We start from the raw sequence: 26372 nt of genomic DNA on the forward strand, positions 1-26372 counted from the left end.
TCTAAGATTGAGACAGTGAAGAATTGGGTAAGACCTACTAATGTGTCAGAAATAAGGAGCTTTGTTGGGTTAGCTAGCTACTACCGCCGATTTGTCAAGGGATTCTCTTCTATTGCTTCCCAATTGACGAACTTGACTAAGAAGAATGTTCCATTTGTATGGTTGGACGAATGTGAGGAAAGCTTTCAGAAGCTCAAGTCTTTGTTGACTACCACACCTATCCTTACCTTGCCAGTAGAGGGTAAGAACTTCATTGTTTATTGTGATGCATCCTATTCTGGTTTGGGTGCAGTACTAATGCAAGAGAAGAGTGTGATTACTTATCCTTCAAGGAACCTAAAGGTGCATGAACGTAACTATCCGACCCACGATTTGGAATTGGCTGCGGTGGTGTTTGCATTAAAGCAATGGAGACACTATTTATATGGGGTTAAGTGTGAGATCTATACGGATCATCGTAGCCTACAGTATGTCTTTGCTCAGAAAGATTTGAACTTGAGACAGAGGAGATGGATGGAACTACTGAAGGACTAGACATCACTATGTTGTATCATCCGGGGAAGGCGAATGTTGTAGCGGATGCTTTAAGAAGAAAGGTGGGAAGCATGGGAAGTCTAGCTCACTTGCAAGCTTCTAGACGCCCATTGGCTAGAGAGGTTCAGACTCTAGCTAATGACTTGATGAGATTAGAAGTAAATGAGAAGGGAGGATTGTTGGCTAGTGTGGAGTCAAGATCTTCTTTTCTTGACAAAATTAAGGGAAAACAGTTTGATGATGAGAAACTAAGGCGAATCCAAGATAAAATATTGCGAGGGGAGGCTAAGGAAGCACAAATCAACGAGGAAGGTGTTTTGAGAATCAAGGGAAGGGTATGTGTACCCCGTGTCGATGATTTGATCAACACTATTCTGACAGAGGCTCCTAGTTCAAGGTATTCTATACATTCGGGTGCAACCAAGATGTATCGTGACCTAAAACAACACTTTTGGTGGAGTAGAATGAAGCGTGATATTGTTGACTTTATTGCCAAGTGTCCAAACTGTCAACAAGTAAAGTATGAACACCAAAGGCCCGGAGGAACACTTCAGAGAATGCCCATTCCGGAATGGAAGTGGGAAAGAATTGCAATGGACTTTGTGGTTGGTATTCCAAGGACAATGGGTAAGTATGACTCCATTTGGGTGATTGTTGATAGGTTAACTAAATCTGCTCATTTCATTCCGGTAAAGGTGACTTACAATGCAGAGAAGTTAGCCAAGATCTATATCTCAGAAATCGTTCGAATGCATAGGGTTCCACTATCCATCATATCAGATAGAGGTATGCAGTTTACTTCTAAGTTTTGGAAAACATTGCATGCGGAATTGGGTACTAGGTTGGACCTTAGTACTGCGTTCCATCCTCAGACCGATGGTCAGTCTGAAAGGACTATTCAAGTGTTGGAGGATATGCTTTGTGCATGTGTGACAGAGTTTGGTGGCCATTGGGATAGCTTCCTACCCTTAGCGGAGTTTTCATACAATAATAGCTATCACTCAAGTATTGATATGGCCCCATTTGAAGCATTGTATGGGAGGAGATGTAGGTCTCCCATTGGTTGGTTTGATGCATTCGAGGTTAGACCTTGGGGTACTGACCTTTTGAGGGATTCGATAGAAAAAGTGAAGTCTATTCAAGAAAAGCTTCTAGCGGCGCAAAGTAGACAAAAAGAATATGCAGATCGAAAGGTTAGAGACTTAGAGTTCATGGAAGGTGAACAAGTCTTATTGAAGGTTTCACCAATGAAAGGGGTGATGCGATTTGGTAAGCGAGGTAAACTTAGCCCAAGGTATATTGGTCCATTTGAAGTACTTAAGCGAGTAGGGGAGGTGGCTTATGAGTTAGCCTTGCCTCCAGGGCTGTCCGGAGTGCATCCGGTATTCCATGTGTCTATGTTGAAAAGATATCATGGGGATTGAAATTACATTATCCGTTGGGATTCAGTTTTGCTTAATGAGAACTTGTATTATGAGGAGGAGCCTGTTGTTATTCTAGACAGAGAAATTCGCAAGTTGAGATCAAAGGAGATTGCATCCATCAAAGTTCAATGGAAGAATCGACCCGTTGAAGAGGCCACTTGGGAGAAGGAGGTTGATATGCGAGAAAGATATCCACACCTGTTCACAGATTCAGGTACCCCTTTTTGCCCTTATTCTCCTTCTTGTGATCGTTCGGGGACGAACGATGGGTAAATTGGTATCTAAAGTAACGACCTGTTTAGTCGTTTTGAGCAGCAGATTTTATTTCTGGAAAAACAGGCTGAGACGACGGAACCCACGACGGAACGTCATGGGCACGATGGACCGTCGAGGGTGTCTCGTCCCAAAACACTTAGAAATTCCGAAATTTGGGTGCTGAAATCGACTCTCTGAACTCTGTGACGGACCCGCAGGACGGACCGTCACAGGCACGACGAACCGTCGTGATCCACCGTTTCAAAACACTTCAACTCTTGAGAATTTTGTACAGGGAACGATTCTCTGAACGTCGTGACGGAAGTGCAGGACGGACCGTCGTAGGTACGACGGGCCGTCACAGACTCCTTAAGGAAATCGAGTCTCTGACGAACCTACATGATGGACCGTCGCAAGCGTGATGGGACGTCACAGGTTGCGTAATCCCAGTGGAAGTCGGAATTCTGGTTAAGTTTTAAAGGGGCGTTTTGGACTATTCCTGCTATAATTATATATTTCGTGGGTCTATATTAATAACTCAATTACTTGGGGGTTAAAAGAGGTAACCTTAAGTTAATTAGTGGGGCATTATTGCCATCTTTTATTCTTAATTATATACTAATTAGGGTAAAAGAAAGAGGGTTGGAATAAGAAAAATAAGAAAGGACAATGAGAGAAAGAAAAAGAAAGAGAACGAGTAGAGAGAGAGAGAGAAACGAAGGGGATAGCAAGGATTTTGAGAAGATAGCTTGTTGATCGCAATTCTTTGGTGGAGGTAGGTTATGGTTTTCATGCTTTCATAGTAAACTCTTAATAGAGAGTGATATGTATTGGTAGTATTGTAAACCCTGCTATGTGCTTAATTGTATGCATGCATGAACGTGATTATATAATTGTGATTATATTAAGCATGATGAAGTTATTGAATCCCAAATCTTGATAAAAACCTAATCTCTTTTTAATGATGATGCCTTTGTAAGGGAGAAGGCTTGATGAACTAAAGTAATGAGATTGATGATGCCTTGGTAAGAAAGAAGGCTTGATGAATTGATGGAAGGAGATTAGGGGATCGGGTGTCACGAACCGACACGTAGAATTAGGGGATCGGGTGTCACGAACCGACACGTAGAATTAGGGGATCGGGTGTCACGAACCGACACGTAGTATTAGGGGATCGGGTGTCACGAACCGACATGTAGAATTAGGGGATCGGGTATCACGAACCGACACGTAGTATTAGGGGATCGGGTGTCACGAACCGACACGTAGATTTAGGAGATCGGGTGTCACGAACCGACACATAGATTTAGGGGATCGGGTGTCACGAACCGACACATAGATTTAGGGGATCGGAGTGTCACGTACCGACACAAGAGGATTAATGAATATTGAGGGAGCGGAGTGTCACGTACCGACACAAGAGAAATAAAGATATTGAATCTTGAAAGATGTTAATATACTCAATCTAATGAACATGATTCCCAAATGAGTATGGTATCGAGGCTTGAGTCCTCATGTGTGAACTTGACGGTAATTGTTAATGATATAGTATTTGTTGTTGCTACATGTTGAGTATCATAGTTGATTTTATGATATTACTTGGTATATATTGATTTCTGTTTTGAGTTGGCCGATGATATCTACTCAGTACCCGTGTTTTGTTTTGACCCCTACTTTTATGTTCTCTTCTTGTTTATTTGTGGAGTGCAGTAAACGTGTCATCGTCTTCAACTCAACAGTAATTCAAGCCAATCTTGCTACATCGGAAATTCAGGGTGAGCTAATGCTTCTAGCTTGGACTGGATCTTCTTCTTCAAGTCTTGATGCCTTGAACTTCCGGCATGGACTCGCTTCTTATGTATTTTTAGCTTTTAGAATACTCTTAGTTTAGTCGTTTGATCGTAGATGTTCTTGTGATGATGACTTCCAGATTTTGGGGAATAATAGATGTTGAATTTTAGAAGTTAATGAATTGGTCTTTATTTAATGAGTTTAAGTCTTCCGCATTACTTTCTGTGATATTATATTGAAATGTTAAGGTTAGATTGGTTGGTTCGCTCACATAGGAGGGTAAGTGTGGGTGCCAGTCGCAACCCGGTTTGGGTCGTGACAATTATACACCTATGATAGATACAGGAGTAGAAGCGAATATATGTAAATATAATTGCTTACCAGAAGATAAATGGGAAAAATTAAAAACACCTATGGTAGTAACAGGATTTAACAATGAAGGAAGTATGATTAAATATAAAGCAAAAAATATAAAAATACAAATATGGGATAAGATACTAACAATAGAAGAAATGTATAATTTTGAATTTACCACAAAAGATATGTTATTAGGAATGTCATTTTTAGATAAATTTTACCCACACATAATAACAAAAACACACTGGTGGCTTACTACGCCATGTGGCTATAAAATAGGAGCAAAAACGAGTAAAAAATAAACAACGGAAATCTATAGAATGGATTAGAGGTAGTGAAAAAATAAACCAGAAAATGGAAAATATAAGTGAAAAAAAACAAATATCACAACTAGAAATCATTATATTTGCAATAGACAAAGTTAAAATAATCAATGAACAGCTAGAACAACTATATAATGAAGACCCATTACAAGGATGGGAAAAACATAAAACAAAAGTAAAAATTGAACTAATAGATGAAAATAGTATAATAACACGAAAACCGTTAAAATATAACTTTGATGATTTACAAGAATTTAAAGTACATATAAATGAATTACTAGAAAAAAATTATATACAAGAAAGTAATAGTAAACATACAAGCCCAGCATTTATAGTAATTAAACATAGTGAACAAAAAAGAGGTAAAAGTAGAATGGTTATTGACTACAGAAATTTAAATGCTAAAACTAAAACATATAACTATCCAATACCTAATAAAATACTTAAAATAAGACAAATACAAGGATACAACTATTTTAGCAAATTTGACTGTAAATCAGGATTTTACCATCTAAAACTAGAAGAAGAATCAAAACAATTAACAGCATTTACAGTACCACAAGAATTTTATGAATGGAATGTATTACCATTTGGATATAAAAATGCACCAGGTAGATATCAACATTTTATGGATAACTGTTTTAACCAGCTAGAAAATTGTGTTATATATATAGATGATATATTATTATATTCTAAAACACAAGATGAACATATAAGATTATTAGAAAGATTTATACACATAATTAAACACTCAGGTATAAGTTTAAGTAAAAGTAAAGCAGAAATTATGAAACCACAGATAGAATTTCTAGGAATAAAAATAGATAAAAATGGAATAAAAATGCAAACTCACATAGTACAAAAAATAATTACTATGGATGAAAATATAGATACAAAAAAAAATTACAATCATTCTTAGGATTAGTAAATCAAGTAAGGGAATATATACCAAAATTAGCAGAACATTTAAAACCTTTATACAAAAAACTCAAAAAAGATATTGAATATCATTTCGACAACAAAGATAAAGAACACATAAAAAATATTAAAAAATTATGCAAAAAATTACCAAAATTATATTTTCATGATGAAAGTAGAACATTCACATATATAATTGAAACAGATTCAAGTGACCATAGTTATGGAGGAGTACTAAAATATAAATATAATAAAGAAAAGGTAGAACACCATTGCAGGTATTGCTCAGGATCATATACTGAGGCACAAACAAAATGGGAAATAAATAGGAAAGAATTATTTGCATTATATAAATGTTTACTAGCATTCGAACCATACATAGTTTACAATAAATTTATTGTAAGATCAGATAATACACAGGTAAAATGGTGGATAACCAAAAAGATAGATGATTCAGTTAATTACATTTACAATTGAAATTATAAAAACTGACGAAAATTTAATTGCAGACTACCTCTCAAGAAAAAGATATGATGAAAGATCTACTGGCAATGATGACAAATCTATGCCAAAAAGTAGAAAATATAGAAATAGAAGTAAAAGAGCTGAAAGCTAACGGTCAGCAGCATGACCAAAAACATGCGGAGCTACGTCGTACGGCAGACGGAAAACAGCTAGAGATAGAAAGAGATAATGGGAAACTCCGGAAAATCCATAACAATGTTTGTTCAGATACAGCTGCAGGTACAAGTAAAAGAACTAGTGAAAAACTAAAAAACACAAACTTAAACCAGTTATTTGCAAAACCATTTACTCAAAAACAACAAATGCAGATACCAGCAGAACCACAAACATCAACCTATGCAGTAAGCCTACAAAACGACAAAAAAAGATATAACTATATTACCCAATCTTACCTTGAAAACATATACAAAATCCAAACATACCTAAACCTAAACCCAAGATCTACACAAACAAAAAATCCCGAAGAAGATTATATAACCCAGAAACGACAAGGATATAACAAACTTATTGCACAACCTAAGACCAACCCCAACCTAGTAAATACATGTTATAACTACGGACTACTAAATACAGTATACACATATACCGGAGAAGAGATAGTAGGAATACCAGAATTACATAGAGCATTTCTAACATATAAAAGAATTACCAAAGGAAATTTATTCTATATAAAGTGTTATACAGCACCAGCAGAGATATTATACGAAGAGATAAAATCACCAATACAGGTGGTAAAGATAGGATTAACAAAAGATATGATTATTCCAGAAGAGATAGAAAAACAAAATAATATACCAAAAGTAGAAATACCTAATTTTTATGCAAATAAAAGAATAATTGGTATAGCTACGATTATACAAGAGCTAGCAAACAATTATTTAAATGGCAATGCTATTTGGAGCTATTATGCAAGAGATCAGGTAATGATATATGCAAACTCCAAAGAATTAAGAAAATCAGATATGGACGAAGTTCAAAGATGGATTTTGTCATTGTTACAACCAGAAGAACAACCATCTATGAGAGCTTTGAAGAAAGGATTTATTTCAGAAGAATTATTAGTAAGGTATTGCAAACTTATCAGCAACAAATATCAAGACCACAAATGCTCCAAATGCAACGGAGAAGACAATGTGATACCTACAGTTGATTTAAAATAAAGATAAAAAAAAAGTTATTATTGTTGGCTGAATAACAACCATATGTATAAAGTATTATATGTATTGTTGTGTCGGCTGAATATTAGCCATATGTATAAAGTAAGAGTCATTTTATTTTTGTCGTCTTGCGTCTGCTGAAAAAAGCCAAATGTACAAAAGTCGTAAAGTAAATAGTTTGTCGGCCAATCATGTAAAAAGTTTGTCGGCCAATTATGTAAAGTAAATAGTATGACGGTGTAATTTAGGTGTATAAATAGAGGAGCTTTCCTCATAAATAAAACACACCTTCATCCTTACATCTCTCATCTTTCTGAATACTCTCTCTTTACGCTTCCACCCCAAAATTGGTATCAAAGCTAGCTAGTTAACAAATTAAGCTAATAACTATGGAGAAATCCGAAGCTACAAATCTACAAAATCAGGTATATACTTTTAAATTTATGAGTAGCTAAATTTTATTTATTCCTGAAAATCTCTTGTTGATTATAATTGTTTATCATGACTTAATAATACTTTAATAAGCATCTTTAGAAGGTTTACTACAGAAATATTCTCTGAATGAGTATGCCCAGACTATGCCATCCTAAGGTTGAAACCGGTAGGCAAGAAGGCCGTTTAGGGGAGTAAACAAAGTTGAGGCGCTGTTAGGGTAACTAATCAAAGAAGAAAGCTGTAGTAGTGACTAGACGAGATGATTATTAAATCATTATTATTTCATAATAAATAAGTATAATCTATTAAGAGCTTGGAAGGAATAAAACTTTTAGCAAAAATGAATAAGATGACTACATATCTAATTGATGATGATGATGAATATAAGATATTATTACTTTATATATTAAAAAATCTTAATACTGATATAAAAAGAGAAATTTATGATAAATTGGTAACATACGAGATAATAGAAATAACAACCCAAGGTTGGACTGAGTTAACCATACAAAGTATACAAGATGAGCTTTATTATGACATGTATGATTTATATGATGATTTAGATATTGGAGATTAAATATGACTGAATATTGGCTAAGGCGATATGGTAGAAATAACAGGTTAAAAAAGATTAAATATCCAGATAAGTTAAGTAAGCTTTTTAAAATATTATATAAAAAATTATGATGGATAAAAATAAAAATACTAAAATAAAAAGAACCAAGATAGATAAAAAGGTAAGAAAAATATGGAAAAAATTAAGACCCTTGTATATAGAATGACGGTGTAATTTAGGTGTATAAATAGTGGAGCTTTCCTCATAAATAAAATACACTTTCATCCTTACATCTCTTATCTTTCTGAATACTCTCTCTTTACGCTTCCACCCCAAAATTGGTATAAGACCGAAGCTACAAATCTACAAAATCAGGTATATACTCTTAAATTTATGAGTAGCTAAATTTTATTTATTCCTGAAAATCTCTTGTTGATTATAATTGTTTATCATGACTTAATAATACTTTAATAAGCATCTTTAGAAGGTTTACTACAGAAATATTCTCTGAATGAGTATGCCCAGACTATGCCATCCTAAGGTTGAAACCGGTAGGCAAGAAGGCCGTTTAGGGGAGTAAACAAAGTTGAGGCGCTGTTATGGTAACTAATCAAAGAAGAAAGCTGTAGTAATGACTAGACGAGATGATTATTAAATCACTATTATTTCATAATAAATAAGTATAATCCATTAAGAGCTTGGAAGGAATAAAACTTTTAGCGAAAATGAATAAGATGACTACATATCTAATTGATGATGATGATGAATATAAGATATTATTACTTTATATATTAAAAAATCTTAATACTGATATAAAAAGAGAAATTTATGATAAATTGGTAACATACGAGATAATAAAAATAACAACCCAAGGTTGGACTGAGTTAACCATACAAAGTATACAAGATGAGCTTTATTATGGCATGTATGATTTATATTATGATTTAGATATTGGAGATTAAATATGACTGAATATTAGCTAAGGCGATATGGTAGAAATTACAGGTTGAAAAAGATTAAGTATCCAGATAAGTTAAGTAAGCTTTTTAAAATATTATATAAAAAATTATGATGGATAAAAATAAAAATACTAAAATAAAAAGAACCAAGATAGATAAAAAGGTAAGAAAAATATGGAAAAAATTAAGACCCTTGTATATAGAATATGAACTATCACAATTAGTCCAAACGGATAATGATAAAAAAAGATCAATTGATAAATATAACTTCGAAAACAGAATACAAATATGTTCGCTATTTGAAAAAACAATATGGACAAAGAAATTTATAAACAACAATTAATAGAAAAAATAACGGAAAAAATAGCTGAAAAAGAACAAGAATTACAACATAGAAAAAGAAGGATAGAAGAAAATATATTAGCAGGAGCATGTAATAAATCAATACTAGCACAAAGAAAAAATATATTTATGTTAGAATTAGAATTAGATTGTCTTGAATATGAGTTACAACATAATATAATACATAAATTATAATGAATAAAGAAGAATTTGCAGTAGACGAAAAAACATATGAAAATCAAGACGGAATGATAATAAAAATAATATTTTCAAATCTAGGAAGAAGATATAAAAAAATAGGAAATAATCTATACTTGATGTTAGAAAAAAAAAACAGCAAAATTAGAGGATAGTTTAACATATATGATAAGAATAACAAAAGAAAATGAAGAAATAGACAAATCAAAAGAAATTGAAAAAATAAAAATACAAGCAAAACAAGAAGTACAACAATTAGAAGAAATAAAAAATACAAGAATAAGTGAATTAGAAAAAGAATTAGCTAGGTTAAAATTATTATATGAAAATAAGCAAAAACAAAAGGAAAAAGATAAAGAGCTTGAATTAACTAATGAAATAAAAGAAATGGAACAAAAATTAAATGAAGATATTGAGGTAAATGAAGTAAATGAAATAGATGAAAATGAAAATGAACAAAAATCAGAAATAAGTGACATAAGTGAGACATATACAGAAATTTTAGAACAGACAAATAAAATAAATAAATTGGAAATAAACACAGGAGATATGAATAGACCTAGTACGTCAAGAGTAAAACCCCCAGATAATAGTCCCAGAAATAGCCCTAGAAGTAGTCCTAAGTGGACACCACAAACTTATTATACAGAAAGTTATCAACAATCAGACAGAAATAATGCAATATGGAACAGTAGATTAAATAAAAATTGGATACCGAAACCAATAAGTGAACAATATAATTTCTTAGATTTAGATTGCGTCATAGACATAAATAAAGCAATATTCCAAGATAACAAAATAGAAACAACAAAAACACCAAGATATATAGAAAGAACATTCATAGGAACGGCAAAATTATGGATAGAAAATCTACCCCAGAAAGTTTAGAAGTACTTAGAAATGATAAGAAAATGGATGGATCCCCATCAGCAACAAATATAGATATACTAGACAAATATGAATCAGCAATAAGAAATGAATTTGGAGGTATGACCACGGATATAAGAGAACAAAATAGAGAAAAAATAATAAATAGACAACTTATGACAAAATTAGCTATATGTAAAATGTGTTATATAGAAGAATATACTTGTGCATTCAAAGAATACTATTACAAATCTAAATACAATTTAGACGAAGCAAAAGAAATAAGAAAACAATATTTTACAAAATTACCAGAACCATTTAGCACAAAAATAATAAAGGATTGGAATAATGAAGGAAAGGTAGATACTTTAGGAGCTAGAATAAAATTTCTATCTCAATGGTTTACACAATTATGTGAGAACCAAAAAGAAAAATTAAAAATGGAAAAAGTACTAAATAAAAATTTATCATGTTGTAAAAATAAAATGGCACCACCGTTTGGATTTACAAATAAAAAACAAAAAACCAGAAGATATAAAAATTATAGAAAAAATAAAACTAAGTATAAATATAAACAACCAAGACGAAGGTATTATGTAAAAAACTATAAAATAAAAAGACCATATAGACCTAAAAGAAAAATATCCCAATGTACATGTTACAATTGCGGAAAGATTGGACACATAGCTAAAGACTGTAAATTACCTAAAAATCCAAAAAGAAAACAGATTGCAGAAATAGTTATAGATAATGACGAATATATGCAAATAGAATACATAGACTATGAATTAAGTGAAAACGATACTATATATGAAGTATCAGATATAGAAACTGAAAATGGAGAAGAAGATAATGAAATAAAAGAAGAAGAAATATAATGTCTGAAAATGAAATAATATATCTAAAGAGAATTATGAAGATGAAGAATCATCACACCAAAAAATTATATTTGATAATACACTTTTTGAACAAATAAAAGGAAAAGAATTAGATTTAAGTGTTGAAAAAATACTTGACATACCTATACTAAAAAACTGGTTTAAAAGACAGAAAGAAGAATACTATGTAATTAGTCAAAAAGAACACATCATAGACGGAAAATATACAAGTGGAAAAGCATATATACCTATAATAAACAAACGAATAATAAATAAAGAAATACAAAACATAAAAAATAAAGAAGCTATAAAATATGTACATTTAGGAGGAACGGAAATACTAATAAAAGCTTGTTTTAGAGAAGGAATAGCTACACCTATTGAAATATATTTAGCAGATGATAGAATAAAACATCCTATAGAAAAAAGTGTAGTAAGTGCAGTTAAAGGAAATTTAATATACCAAAAATTTAAATTTATAATAAGTGCTAATTATATAGTAGCATTAACAGATACAAATATAGATAAATCATTAGTATTATATTGAAAATGTCAGGAATAGAGTTAGCACCAGGAAGTAAGGTATTCATAGCAAGATGTAAAAATCTATATATATTAACAATAAAACATAAAATAACGGCAAGAAATAAAATTGATAAAATAAAAATAGAAAATCCTTTTGAAAGAATAATTACGGTAATAGATAATAATGACTATAGTTATAAAGAAATAGATACAGAAGAAGAATTGGAGATAGTAAAAGAAAGATTAAGCACCTCAAGCGTACCAAATACATTAACAAGAGCTTCCTCATCAAGAATAAGTTCATCTAAAAGAAAAAATGAAATATCACAAGATTTAGGAGAAATAACAATATATCATTATTTTATAACAGGAATAATGGACCAAAGAAAATATAAAATCTTGATAAACACAGGACAAGAAGAAAATCATATAACAAGAGAACTAGTATTAGAAGAAGAAATTATGAAAACAGGACACATATGCCCTGGATTACCTAGTGAAATAATAAATACAAATGAAGAGACAACAGAAAAAGAAATAATTATAGGAGGAATTCCATTGAAAATACAATTTAAGATATATGAAGGAAATCAAAATATCACATTAGGAATAAAATGGATAGAAAAGGTTAAACCATACAGCATAGAAAATGAACAATTAACAATAACTTGTCAAAATAAGAAAATAATTATAAAAAGAACCAAAAATGATTAATGAAAATATTTATACTTGCAAAAATTATTGTAGAAGGATATCACAACAGATATTATACACCTATGATAGATACAGGAGCAGAAGCGAATATATGTAAATATAATTGCTTACCAGAAGATAAATGGGAAAAATTAAAAACACCTATGGTAGTAACAGGATTTAACAATGAAGGAAGTATGATTAAATATAAAGAAAAAAATATAAAAATACAAATATGGGATAAGATACTAACAATAGAAGAAATGTATAATTTTGAATTTACCACAAAAGATATGTTATTAGGAATGCCATTTTTAGATAAATTTTACCCACACATAATAACAAAAACACACTGGTGACTTACTACGCCATGTGGCTATAAAATAGGAGCAAAAAGAGTAAAAAATAAACAACGAAAATCTATAGAATGGATTAGAGGTAGTGAAAAAATAAACCAAGAAATTGAAAATATAAGTGAAAAACAAATATCACAACTAGATATCATTATATTTGCAATAGACAAAGTTAAAATAATCAATGAACAGCTAGAACAACTATATAATGAAGACCCATTACAAGGATGGGAAAAACATAAAACAAAAGTAAAAATTGAACTAATAGATGAAAATAGTATAATAACACAAAAACCGTTAAAATATAACTTTGATGATTTACAAGAATTTAAAAGTACATATAAATGAATTACTAGAAAAAAATTATATACAAGCCCAACATTTATTGTAATAAAACATAGTGAACAAAAAAGAGGTAAAAGTAGAATGGTTATTGACTACAGAAATTTAAATGCTAAAACTAAAACATATAACTATCCAATACCTAATAAAATACTTAAAATAAGACAAATACAAGGATACAACTATTTTAGCAAATTTGACTGTAAATCAGGATTTTACCATCTAAAACTAGAAGAAGAATCAAAACAATTAACAGCATTTACAGTACCACAAGGATTTTATGAATGGAATGTATTACCATTTGGATATAAAAATGCACCAGGTAGATATCAACATTTTATGGATAACTGTTTTAACCAGCTAGAAAATTGTGTTATATATATAGATGATATATTATTATATTCTAAAACACAAGATGAACATATAAGATTATTAAAAAGATTTATACACATAATTAAACACTCAGGTATAAGTTTAAGTAAAAGTAAAGCAGAAATTATGAAACCACAGATAGAATTTCTAGGAATACAAATAGATAAAAATGGAATAAAAATGCAAACTCACATAGTACAAAAAATAATTACTATGGATGAAAATATAGATACAAAAAAGAAATTACAATCATCCTTAGGATTAGTAAATCAAGTAAGGGAATATATACCAAAATTAGCAGAACATTTAAAACCATTATACAAAAAACTAAAAAAAGATATTGAATATCATTTCGACAACAAAGATAAAGAACACATAAAAAATATTAAAAAATTATGCACAAAATTACCAAAATTATATTTTCCTGATGAAAGTAGAACATTCACATATATAATTGAAACAGATTCAAGTGACCATAGTTATGGAGGAGTACTAAAATATAAATATAATAAAGAAAAGGTAGAACACCATTGCAGGTATTGCTCAGGATCATATACTGAGGCACAAACAAAATGGAAAATAAATAGGAAAAAATTATTTGCATTATATAAATGTTTACTAGCATTCGAACCATACATAGTTTACAATAAATTTATTGTAAGAACAGATAATACACAGGTAAAATGGTGGATAACCAAAAAGATAGATGATTCAGTTACAACAAAGGAAATAAGAAGATTGATATTAAATATATTGAATTTTACATTTACAATTGAAATTATAAAAACTGACGAAAATTTAATTGCAGATTACCTCTCAAGAAAAAAATATGATGCAAGATCTACTGGCAATGATGACAAATCTATGCCAAAAAGTAGAAAAGATAGAAGTAGAAGTAAAAGAGCTGAAAGCTAACGGTCAGCAGCATGACCAAAAACATGCGGAGCTACGTCGTACGGTAGATGGAAAACAACCAGAGATAGAAGGAGATGATGGGAAACTCCGGAAAACCCATAACAATGTTTGTTCAGATACAGCTGCAGGTACAAGTAAAAGAACTAGTGAAAAACCAAAAAACACAAACTTAAACCAGTTATTTGCAAAACCATTTACCCAAAAACCACAAATGCAGATACCAGCAGAACCACAAACATCAACCTATGCAGTAAGCCTACAAAACGACAAAAAAAGATATAACTATATTACCCAATCTTACATTGAAAACATATACAAAATCCAAACATACCTAAACCTAAACCCAAGATCTACAGAAACAAAAAATCCCGAAGAAGATTATATAACCCAGAAACTACAAGGATATAACAAACTTATTGCACAACCTAAGACCAACCCCAACCTAGTAAAAACATGTTATAACTACGGACTACTAAATACAGTATACACATATACCGGAGAAGAGATAGTAGGAATACCAGAATTACATAGAGCATTTCTAACATATAAAAGAATTACCAAAGGAAATTTATTCTATATAAAATGTTATACAGCACCAGCAGAGATATTATACAAAGAGATAAAATCACCAATACAGGTGGTAAAGATAGGATTAACAAAAGATATGATTATTCCAGAAGAGATAGAAAAACAAAATAAGATACCAAAAGTAGAAATACCTAATTTTTATGCAAATAAAAGAATAATTTATATAGCTACGATTATACAAGAGCTAGCAAACAATTATTTAAATGGCAATGCTATTTGGAGCTATTATGCAAGAGATCAGGTAATGATATATGCAAACTCCAAAGAATTAAGAAAATCAGATATGGACGAAGTTCAAAGATGGATTTTGTCATTGTTACAACCAGAAGAACAACCATCTATGAGAGCTTTGAAGAAAGGATTTATTTCAGAAGAATTATAAGTAAGGTATTGCAAACTTATCAGCAACAAATATCCAGACCACAAATGCTCCAAATGCAACGGAGAAAACAATGTGATACCTACAGGTTATTTAGAATAAAGATAAAAAAAAAGTTATTATTGTTGGCTGAATAACAGCCATATGTATAAAGTATTATATGTATTGTTGTGTCGGCTGAATATCAGCCATATGTATAAAGTAAGAGTCTTTTTGTTTTTATCGTCTTGCGTCGGCTTAAAAAAGCCGCCCAGCATTTATAGTAATAAATCATAGTGAACAAAAAAGAGGTAAAAGTAGAATGGTTATTGACTACAGAAATATTCTCTGAATGAGTATGCCAAGACTATGCCATCCTAAGGTTGAAACCGGTAGGCAAGAAGGCCGTTTAGGGGAGTAAACAAAGTTGAGGCGTTGTTAGGGTAACTAATCAAAGAAGAAAGCTGTAGTAGTGACTAGACGATATGATTATTAAATCATTATTATTTCATAATAAATAAGTATAATCCATTAAGAGCTTGGAAGGAATAAAACTTTTAGCAAAAATGAATAAGATGACTACATATCTAATTGATGATGATGATGAATATAAGATATTATTACTTTATATATTAAAAAATCTTAATACTGATATAAAAAGAGAAATTTATGATAAATTGGTAACACATGAGATAATAGAAATAACAACCCAAGGTTGGACTGAGTTAACCATACAAAGTATACAAGATGAGCTTTATTATGACATGTATGATTTATATGATGATTTAGATATTGGAGATTAAATATGACTGAATATTGGCTAAGGCGATATGGTAGAAATTACAGGTTAAAAAAGAATAAATATCCAGATAAGTTAAGTAAGCTTTTTAAAATATTATATAAAAAATTATGATGGATAAAAATAAAAATACTAAAATAAAAAGAACCAAGATAGATAAAAAGCTAAGAAAAATATGGAAAAAATTAAGACCCTTGTATATAGAATATGAACTATCACAATTAGTGTCACGACCAAAATCCGGGCCGCGACTGGCACCCACACTTACCCTCCTATGTGAGCAAACCAACCAATCTAAACCTTAACATTTCAATATAAACAGAAAGTAATGCGGAAGACTTAACTCATTAAATAAAGACCAATTCATTAACTTCTAAAATTCAACATCTATTATTCCCCAAAATCTGGAAGTCATCACATAAACATCTACGATCAAATGACTAAACTAAGAGTATTCTAAAAGCTAAAAATACGTAAGAAGCTAGTCCATGCCGGAAGTTCAAGGCATCAAGACTTGAAGAAGAAGACCCAGTCCAAGCTAGAAGCATTAGCTCACCCTGAATATCCGGTATGACGAAGACTGGCTAGAATCACTACTGAGTTGAAGATGACGGAACGTTTGCTGCACTCCACAAATAACCAGAAGAAAACATAGAAGTAGGGGTCAGTACAAACCACGGGTACTGAGTAGATATCATCGGTCAACTCAAATAGAGAACAGTATATATCAAGTAATATCATAAATCAACTATAAAACTCAACATGTAGCAACAAAAGGTACTATAATCATCAATAAGTACCATCAAGTTCATCCATGAGGGCTCAAGCCTCAATACCATACTCATTTGGGAATTAAGTTCATTAGATTGAATATATTATCATCTTTCAAGATTCATTATCTTTCTTCCTCTTGTGTCGGTACGTGACACTCCGATCCCCTACTACTATGTGTCGATACGTGACACTCCGATCCCCTAATTCTACGTGTCGGTTCGTGACACCCGATCCCCTATATGTGTCGGTACGTGACACTCCGATCCCCTATATGTGTCGGTACGTGACACTCCGATCCCCTACTACTATGTGTTGGTATGTGACACTCCGATCCCCTAATTCTACGTGTCGATTTGTGACACCCGATCCCCTATTTGTGTCGGTACGTGACACTCCGATCCCCTATATGTGTCGGTACGTGACACTCCGATCCACTAATTCTACGTGTCGGTTCGTGACACCCGTCCCACTAATACTATGTGTCGGAACGTGACACTCCGATCCACTAATACTATGTGTCGAAACGTGACACTCCGATCCACTAATACTATGTGTCGGAACGTGACACTCCGATCCACTAATATCATTCTGTAAATCATCAAGCCTTCTCTATACCAAGGCATCATCAATCCCATTACTTTAATTCATCAAGCCTTCTTCTATACCAAGGCATCATCAATCCCATTACTTTAATTCATCAAGCCTTCTTCTATACCAAGGCATCATCATTAATAATGTATATTAAAGTTTCTTTTCAAGATTTGGGATTCAATATTTTCATCATGCTTATCTTATCACAATCACATAATCATATTCTTGCAAACATACAATTAAGCATATAGTAGGGTTTACAATACTACCAATACATATCATTCTCTATTAAGAGTTTACTATGAAAGCATGAAAACCATAACCTACCTCCACCGAAGAATTGAAATCAAGCAAGTTAATCCTCAAAGCTTGGTGCTTTCCTCTTCTCTCGATCGTTTCTCTCTCTCCCTTCTTGTTCTTTCTATTTTCTTATTCAAACCCTCTTTCTTTTACCCTAATTAGTATATAATTAAGAATAAAAGATGGCAATAATACCCCACTAATTAACTTAAGGTTACCTCTTTTAACCCCCAAGAATTTGAGTTATTAATATAAACCCACGGACTTTATAATTAAGGCAAGAATAGTAAAAAACGTCCCTTAAAACTTAACCAGAAATCCGACTCCCACTGGGATTACGCAAACTGTGACGGTCCGTCGCGCCTGCGACGGTCCGTCCTGCTGTCCGTCGCATAGTTCAGAAACTTGATTTTGGGTGAATGGCCTGTGACGGTCCGTCACACCTGTGACGGTCCGTCCTGCCACTCCGTTACGAAGTTCAGAGAGTCGATTTCAGTACCCAATTTCAGATTTTCTAAGTGTTTTGAAATGAGACCCTGCGACGGTCCGTCGTGCCCATGACGTTCCATCGTGGGTTCCGTCGTCTCAGCCTGTTTTTCCAGAAATAAAATCTGCTGCTCAAAACTACTAAACAGGTCGTTACATTAGATACCAATTTACCCATCGTTCGTCCCCGAACGATCACAGGAAGGAAAACAAGGGCGAAAAGGAGTACCTGAATCTGTAAACAGATATGGGTATTTTTCTCGCATATCCGCCTCCTTCTCCCAAGTGGCTTCTTCAACGGGTCGATTCTTCCATTGAACTTTGATGGATGCAATCTCCCTTGATCTCAACTTGCGAATTTCTCTATCTAGAATGGCAACAGGTTCTTCCTCATAAGACAAATTCTCATCAAGCAAAACTGAATCCCAACGGATAATGTAATTCCCATCCCCATGATATATTTTCAACATAGACACATGGAATACCGGATGCACTCCGGACAGCCCTGGAGGCAAGGCTAACTCATAAGCCACCTCCCCTACTCGCTTAAGTACTTCAAATGGACCAATATACCTTGGGCTAAGTTTACCTCGCTTACCAAATCGCATCACCCCTTTCATTGGCGAAACTTTCAACAAGACTTGTTCACCTTCCATGAACTCTAAGTCTCTAACCTTTCGATCTGCATATTCTTTTTATCTACTTTGCGCCGCTAGAAGCTTTTCTTGAATAGACTTCACTTTCTCTATCGAATCCCTCAAAAGGTCAGTACCCCAAGGTCTAACCTCGAATGCATCAAACCAACCAATGGGAGACCTACATCTCCTCCCATACAATGCTTCAAATGGGGCCATATCAATACTTGAGTGATAGCTATTATTGTATGAAAACTCCGCTAAGGGTAGGAAGCTATCCCAATGGCCACCAAACTCTATCACACACGCACGAAGCATATCCTCCAACACTTGAATCGTCCTTTCAGACTGACCATTGGTCTGAGGATGGAACGCAGTACTAAGGTCCAACCTAGTACCCAATTCCGCATGCAATGTTTTCCAAAACTTAGAAGTAAACTGCGTACCCCTATCTGATATGATGGATAGTGGAACCCCATGCAATCGAACGATTTCTGAGATATAGATCTTGGCTAACTTCTCTGCTTTGTAAGTCACCTTCACCGGAATGAAATGAGCAGATTTAGTTAACCTATCAACAATCACCCAAATGGAGTCATACTTACCCATTATCCTTGGAAGACCAACCACAAAGTCCATTGCAATTCTTTCCCACTTCCATTCCGGAATGGGCATTCTCTGAAGTGTTCCTCCGGGCCATTGGTGTTCATACTTTACTTGTTGACAGTTTGGACACTTGGCAATAAAGTCAACAATATCACGCTTCATTCTACTCCACCAAAAGTGTTGTTTTAGGTCACGATACATCTTGGTTGCACCCGGATGTATAGAATACCTTGAACTATGAGCTTCTGTCAGAATAGTGTTGATCAAATCATCGACACGAGGCACACATACCCATCCCTTGATTCTCAAAACACCTTCCTCATTGATTTGTGCTTCCTTAGCCTCTCCTCGCAATACCTTATCTTGGATTCTTCTTAAGTTTCTCATCATCCAACTGTTTTCCCTTAATTTTGTCAAGAAAAGAAGATCTTGACTCCACACTAGCCAACAATCCTCCCTTCTCATTTACTTCTAATCTCATCAAGTCATTAGCTAGAGTTTGAACCTCTCTAGCCAATGGGGGTCCAGAAGCTTGCAAGTGGGCTAGAATTCCCATGCTTCCCACCTTTCTACTTAAAGCATCCGCTACAATATTCGCCTTTCCCGGATGATACAAAATAGTGATGTCGTAGTCCTTCAGTAGTTCCATCCATCTCCTCTGTCTCAAGTTCAAATCTTTCTGAGTAAAGACATACTGTAGGCTACGATGATCCGTATAGATCTCACACTTAACCCCATATAAATAGTGTCTCCATTGCTTTAATGCAAACACAGCCGCAGCCAATTCCAAATCGTGGGTCGGATAGTTACGTTCATGCACCTTTAGTTGCCTTGAAGCATAAGCAATCACACTCTTCTCTTGCATTAGTACTGCACCCAAACCAGAATAGGATGCATCACAATAAACAATGAAATTCTTACCCTCTACTGGCAAGGTAAGGATAGGTGTGGTAGTCAACAAAGTCTTGAGTTTCTGAAAGCTTTCCTCACATTCGTCCGACCATACAAATGGAACATTCTGCTTAGTCAAGTTCGTCAATTGGGAAGCAATAGAAGAGAATCCCTTGACAAATCGGCGGTAGTAGCTAGCTAACCCAACAAAGCTCCTTATTTCTGACACATTAGTAGGTCTTACCCAATTCTTCACTGTCTCAATCTTAGAAGGATCCACCATCACTCCATCCTTAGAAACCACGTGCCCCAAGAAGGACACTGCATCTAGCCAAAACTCACACTTAGAGAACTTGGCATAAAGCTTTTTCTCCCTCAACATTTCCAATACCATTCTCAAATGCTCTTAATGTTCCTTCTTGCTCTTTGTGTATACCAATATATCATCAATAAATACGATCACGAAGAGGTCCAAATATGGCTTAAAAATCCCGTTCATCAAGCTCATGAACGCAGCAGGGGCATTCGTAAGACCAAAAGACATCACTACAAATTCGTAATGCCCATACCTCATTCGAAAAGCAGTCTTTGGCACATCCGTTGCCCGTATTTTCAATTGATGATAACCGGATCTCAAGTCAATCTTAGAGAAGACACAAGCACCTTGTAACTGATCGAACAAGTCATCAATGCGAGGAAGAGGATACTTGTTCTTAATAGTTACTTTATTCAGTTGTCTGTAGTCTATGCACATCCGAAAACTCCCATCCTTCTTCTTCACAAACAGAACCCGAGCACCCCAAGGGGATGCACTTGGTCTAATGAAGCCTTTGTTCAATAACTCTTGAAGTTGTGCCTTTAACTCTTTTAACTCTGCGGGAGCCATTCTATAAGGGGGTATAGAAATGTGGCGAGTACCCGGTTCAAGATCAATACAGAAGTCAATATCCCTATCCGGTGGCATACCAGGAAGGTCTACAGGAAACACATCTAGAAACTCATGGACCACCGAAACCGACTCAATCGAGGGTACTTGGTTAGTGTCATCCTTGAGATGTGCCAAGAAAGCTAAACACCATTTACTAACCATTTTCTTAGCACGAAGAAAGGAGATGATACGCACTGGATTGGAAGTGTAGTCACCCTCCCACACTAACAGATCTGTCCCAGGCTTGGCTAACGTCACGGTTTTAGCATTACAATCCAAGATTGCAAAATCTGGAGAAAGCCAAGTCATACCCAGAATTACATCGAAGTCAACCATTTCTTGAAAGGATTTTGCCGTAGCCGCTACCTGTAAGGCTGAAATCCGCAACTCTGACCTCAACCCTTTCACAAAACGACGAATCCGCTCTTGTGGACTGAAACAAAGTTGAGTGGCATATCTGGATAGTGCACGAAACTTAGCCTCATATGCATTGACCGACATCCTACCTTGCTCTAGGCTCAAGAACTCATCCCTTTTTCCTATCCCTCAAAGTCCGGGGGATATACTTCTCCATAAACAAGCTAGAGAATGAGGCCCAAGTCATATGTGGTGCCTCCGTTGGTTGACACTCAATATGTGACCGCCACCATATTTTGGCATTCCCTTGAAACTGATAACTCACGAACTCAACACCAAACCATTCTACTATACCCATCTTGTGTAGTAGCTCATGACAGTCAACCAGAAAATCGTAAGCATCCTCAGATTCAGCACCCTTGAAGACTGGAGGTTTCAATTTCAAGAACTTACTGAAAAGTTCATGCTGATCACTTGTCATTATGGGCCCAGTAGTCAAACGTGGAAACGTGCCTATGTCCAATGAGGCATCCATATGAGGAGCTATAGTGGCTGCATGTTGTACCTCTGAAACCGGAGGTGTTGGTGCAGAAAACACTGGAGGGGCCTGACCCTGATCAGACAACCCACTAAGATAAGTGAGAACCTGATTGATCATCTCTGGGGTAGGTTGGGGTGGAAATTCCTCATTTTGCACTTGTTCATTCTCCCCTTCCTCACCCTCTCTTACCACTTCCTCAGTCGGTGGAGGAGTCACCGCCCTAGTATCAGACGGGCTAGGTGCTCGTCCTCTTCCTCTAGAGGACGTCCTCCCACGACCTCTACCACGGCCTCTTGCCGCTACTCTTCCTCGAGCTACAACCCCAGTGGCTGGCTCAGACGCTTCTTGTCTTGCCGATGTTGGTGTTGGCGCAGTCTTTGCTCTAGTTCTAACCATCCGTGAAATAGAGTGAAGATGGTCAGAAACCAATTTGTATCACCTAGATACCAATTGGATCCAAGTAATAGCACGAAAGAAAGAAAGAATGGAATTTTCCTAAAGTCTTGTAGCCTCTCAAAGAAAAGTAAAGGCGTCCCCCTACCGTTCCTTAAGACTCTACTAGACTCGTTCTTGTGTGATGAGACCAACGAACCTAATGCTCTGATACCAAGTTTGTCACGACCCAAATCCGGGCCGCGACTGGCACCCACACTTACCCTCCTATGTAAGCGAACCAACCAATCTAAACCTTAACATTTCAATATAAACAGAAAGTAATGTGGAAGACTTAACTCATTAAATAAAGACCAATTCATTAACTTCTAAAATTCAACATCTATTATTCCCCAAAATCTGGAAGTCATCATCATAAGAACATCTACGATCAAATGACTAAACTAAGAGTATTCTAAAAGCTAAAAGTACGTAAGAAGCTAGTCCATGCCGAAAGTTCAAGGCATCAAGACTTGAAGAAGAAGACCCAGTCCAAACTAGAAGCATTAGCTCACCCTGAATATCCGGTATGACGAAGACTGGCTAGAATCACTGCTGAGTTGAAGATGACGGAACGTTTGTTGCACTCCATAAATAACCAGAAGAAAACATAAAAGTAGGGGTCAGTACAAACCACAGGTACTGAGTAGATATCATCGGTCAACTCAAATAGAGAACAGTATATATCAAGTAATATCATAAATCAACTATAAAACTCAACATGTAGCAACAACAGGTACTATAATCATCAATAAGTACCATCAAGTTCATCCATGAGGGCTCAAGCCTCAATACCATACTCATTTGGGAATTAAGTTCATTAGATTGAATATATTATCATCTTTCAAGATTCATTATCTTTCTTCCTCTTGTGTTGGTACGTGACACTCCGATCCCCTACTACTATGTGTCGGTACGTGACACTCCGATCCCCTAATTCTACGTGTCGGTTCGTGACACCCGATCCCCTATATCTGTCGGTAGGTGACACTCTGATCCCCTATATGTGTCGGTACGTGACACTCCGATCCCCTACTACTATGTGTTGGTACGTGACACTCCGATCCCCTAATTCTACGTGTCGGTTCGTTACACCCGATCCCCTATATGTGTCGGTACGTGAAACTCCGATCCCCTATATGTGTCGGTACGTGACACTCCGATCCACTAATTCTACGTGTCGGTTCGTGACACCCGTCCCACTAATACTATGTGTCGGAACGTGACACTCCGATCCACTAACACTATGTGTCGGAACGTGACACTCCGATCCACTAATACTATGTGTCGGAACGTGACACTCCGATCCACTAATATCATTCTGTAAATCATCAAGCCTTCTCTATACCAAGGCATCATCAATCCCATTACTTTAATTCATCAAGCCTTCTTCTATACCAAGGCATCATCAATCCCATTACTTTAATTCATCAAGCCTTCTTCTATACCAAGACATCATCATTAATAATGTGTATTAAAGTTTCTTTTCAAGATTTGGGATTCAATATTTTCATCATGCTTATCTTATCACAATCACATAATCATATTCATGCAAACATATAATTAAGCATATAATAGGGTTTACAATACTACCAATACATATCATTCTCTATTAAGAGTTTACTATGAAAGCATGAAAATCATAACCTACCTCCACCGAAGAATTGAAATCAAGCAAGTTAATCCTCAAAGCTTGGTGCTTTCCTCTTCTCTCGATCGTTTCTCTCTCTCCCTTCTTGTTCTTTCTATTTTCTTATTCAAAACTTCTTTCTTTTACCCTAATTAGTATATAATTAAGAATAAAAGATGGCAATAATACCCCATTAATTAACTTAAGGTTACCTCTTTTAACCCCCAAGAATTTGAGTTATTAATATAAACCCACGGACTTTATAATTAAGGCAAGAATAGTAAAAAACGTCCCTTAAAACTTAACCAGAAATCCGACTCCCACTGGGATTACGCAAGCTGTGACGGGCCGTCGCGCCTGCGACGGTCCGTCCAGCTGTCCGTCGCATAGTTCTGAAACTTGATTTTGGGTGAATGGCCTGTGACGGTCTGTCTTGCCACTCCGTTACGAAGTTCAGAGAGTCGATTTTCAGTACCCAATTTCATATTTTCTAATTGTTTTGAAACGAGACCCTGCGACGGTCCGTCGTGCCCATGACGTTCCGTCGTGGGTTCCGTCGTCTCAGCCTGTTTTTCCAGAAATAAAATTTGCTGCTCAAAACGACTAAACAGGTCGTTACAATTAGTCAAAACGGATAATGATAAAAAAGATCAATTGATAAATATAATTTCGAAAACAGAATACAAATATGTTCGCTATTTGAAAAAACAATATGGACAAAGAAATTTATAAACAACAATTAATAGAAAAAATAACGGGAAAAATAGCTGAAAAAGAACAACAATTACAACATAGAAAAAGAAGGATAGAAGAAAATATATTAGCAGGAGCATGTAATAAATCAATACTAGCACAAAGAAAAAATATATTTATGTTAGAATTAGAATTAGATTGTCTTGAATATGAGTTACAACATAATATAATACATAAATTATAATGAATAAAGAAGAATTTGCAGTAGACGAAAAAACATATGAAAATCAAGACGGAATGATAATAAAAATAATATTTTCAAATCTAGGAAGAAGATATAAAAAAATAGGAAATAATCTATACTTGATGTTAGAAAAAGAAACAGCAAAATTAGAGGATAGTTTAACAGCTATGATAAGAATAACAAAAGAAAATGAAGAAATAGACAAATCAAAAGAAATTGAAAAAATAAAAATACAAGCAAAACAAGAAGTACAACAATTAGAAGAAATAAAAAATACAAGAATAAGTGAATTAGAAAAAGAATTAGCTAGGTTAAAATTATTATATGAAAATAAGCAAAAACAAAAGGAAAAACATAAAGAGCTTGAATTAACTAATGAAATAAAAGAAATGGAACAAAAATTAAATGAAGATATTGAGGAAAATGAAGTAAATGAAATAGATGAAAATGAAAATGACCAAAAATCAGAAATAAGTGACATAAGTGAGACATATACAGAAATCTTAGAACAGACAAATAAAATAAATAAATTGGAAATAAACACATGAGATATGAATAGACCTAGTACGTCAAGAGTAAAACCCCCAGATAATAGTCCCAGAAATAGCCCTAGAAGTAGTCCTAGGTGGACACCACCAACTTATTATACAGAAAGTTATCAACAATCAGACAGAAATAATGCAATATGGAACAGTAGATTAAATAAAAATTGGATACCGAAACCAATAAGTGAACAATATAATTTCTTAGATTTAGATTGCGTCACAGACATAAATAAAGCAATATTACTATGGACAGGA

The 26372-nt window shown here is 34.3% G+C and overlaps 1 protein-coding gene across 1 annotated transcript; it reads left to right on the forward strand.

The window, feature by feature from the left end:
* Nucleotides 1-14156: 14156 nt before the first annotated feature.
* LOC138339596 (uncharacterized) lies at nucleotides 14157-15895 on the forward strand. The gene has a single exon (XM_069291419.1). It carries the CDS (start codon nucleotides 14634-14636, stop codon nucleotides 15687-15689), a length of 1056 nt encoding a protein of 351 aa, XP_069147520.1. The 5' UTR covers nucleotides 14157-14633; the 3' UTR covers nucleotides 15690-15895.
* Nucleotides 15896-26372: the final 10477 nt, after the last annotated feature.

The sequence above is a fragment of the Solanum lycopersicum genome, chromosome 11 (genome assembly GCF_036512215.1).
Source record: "Solanum lycopersicum chromosome 11, SLM_r2.1".
Lineage (NCBI taxonomy): Eukaryota > Viridiplantae > Streptophyta > Magnoliopsida > Solanales > Solanaceae > Solanum > Solanum lycopersicum.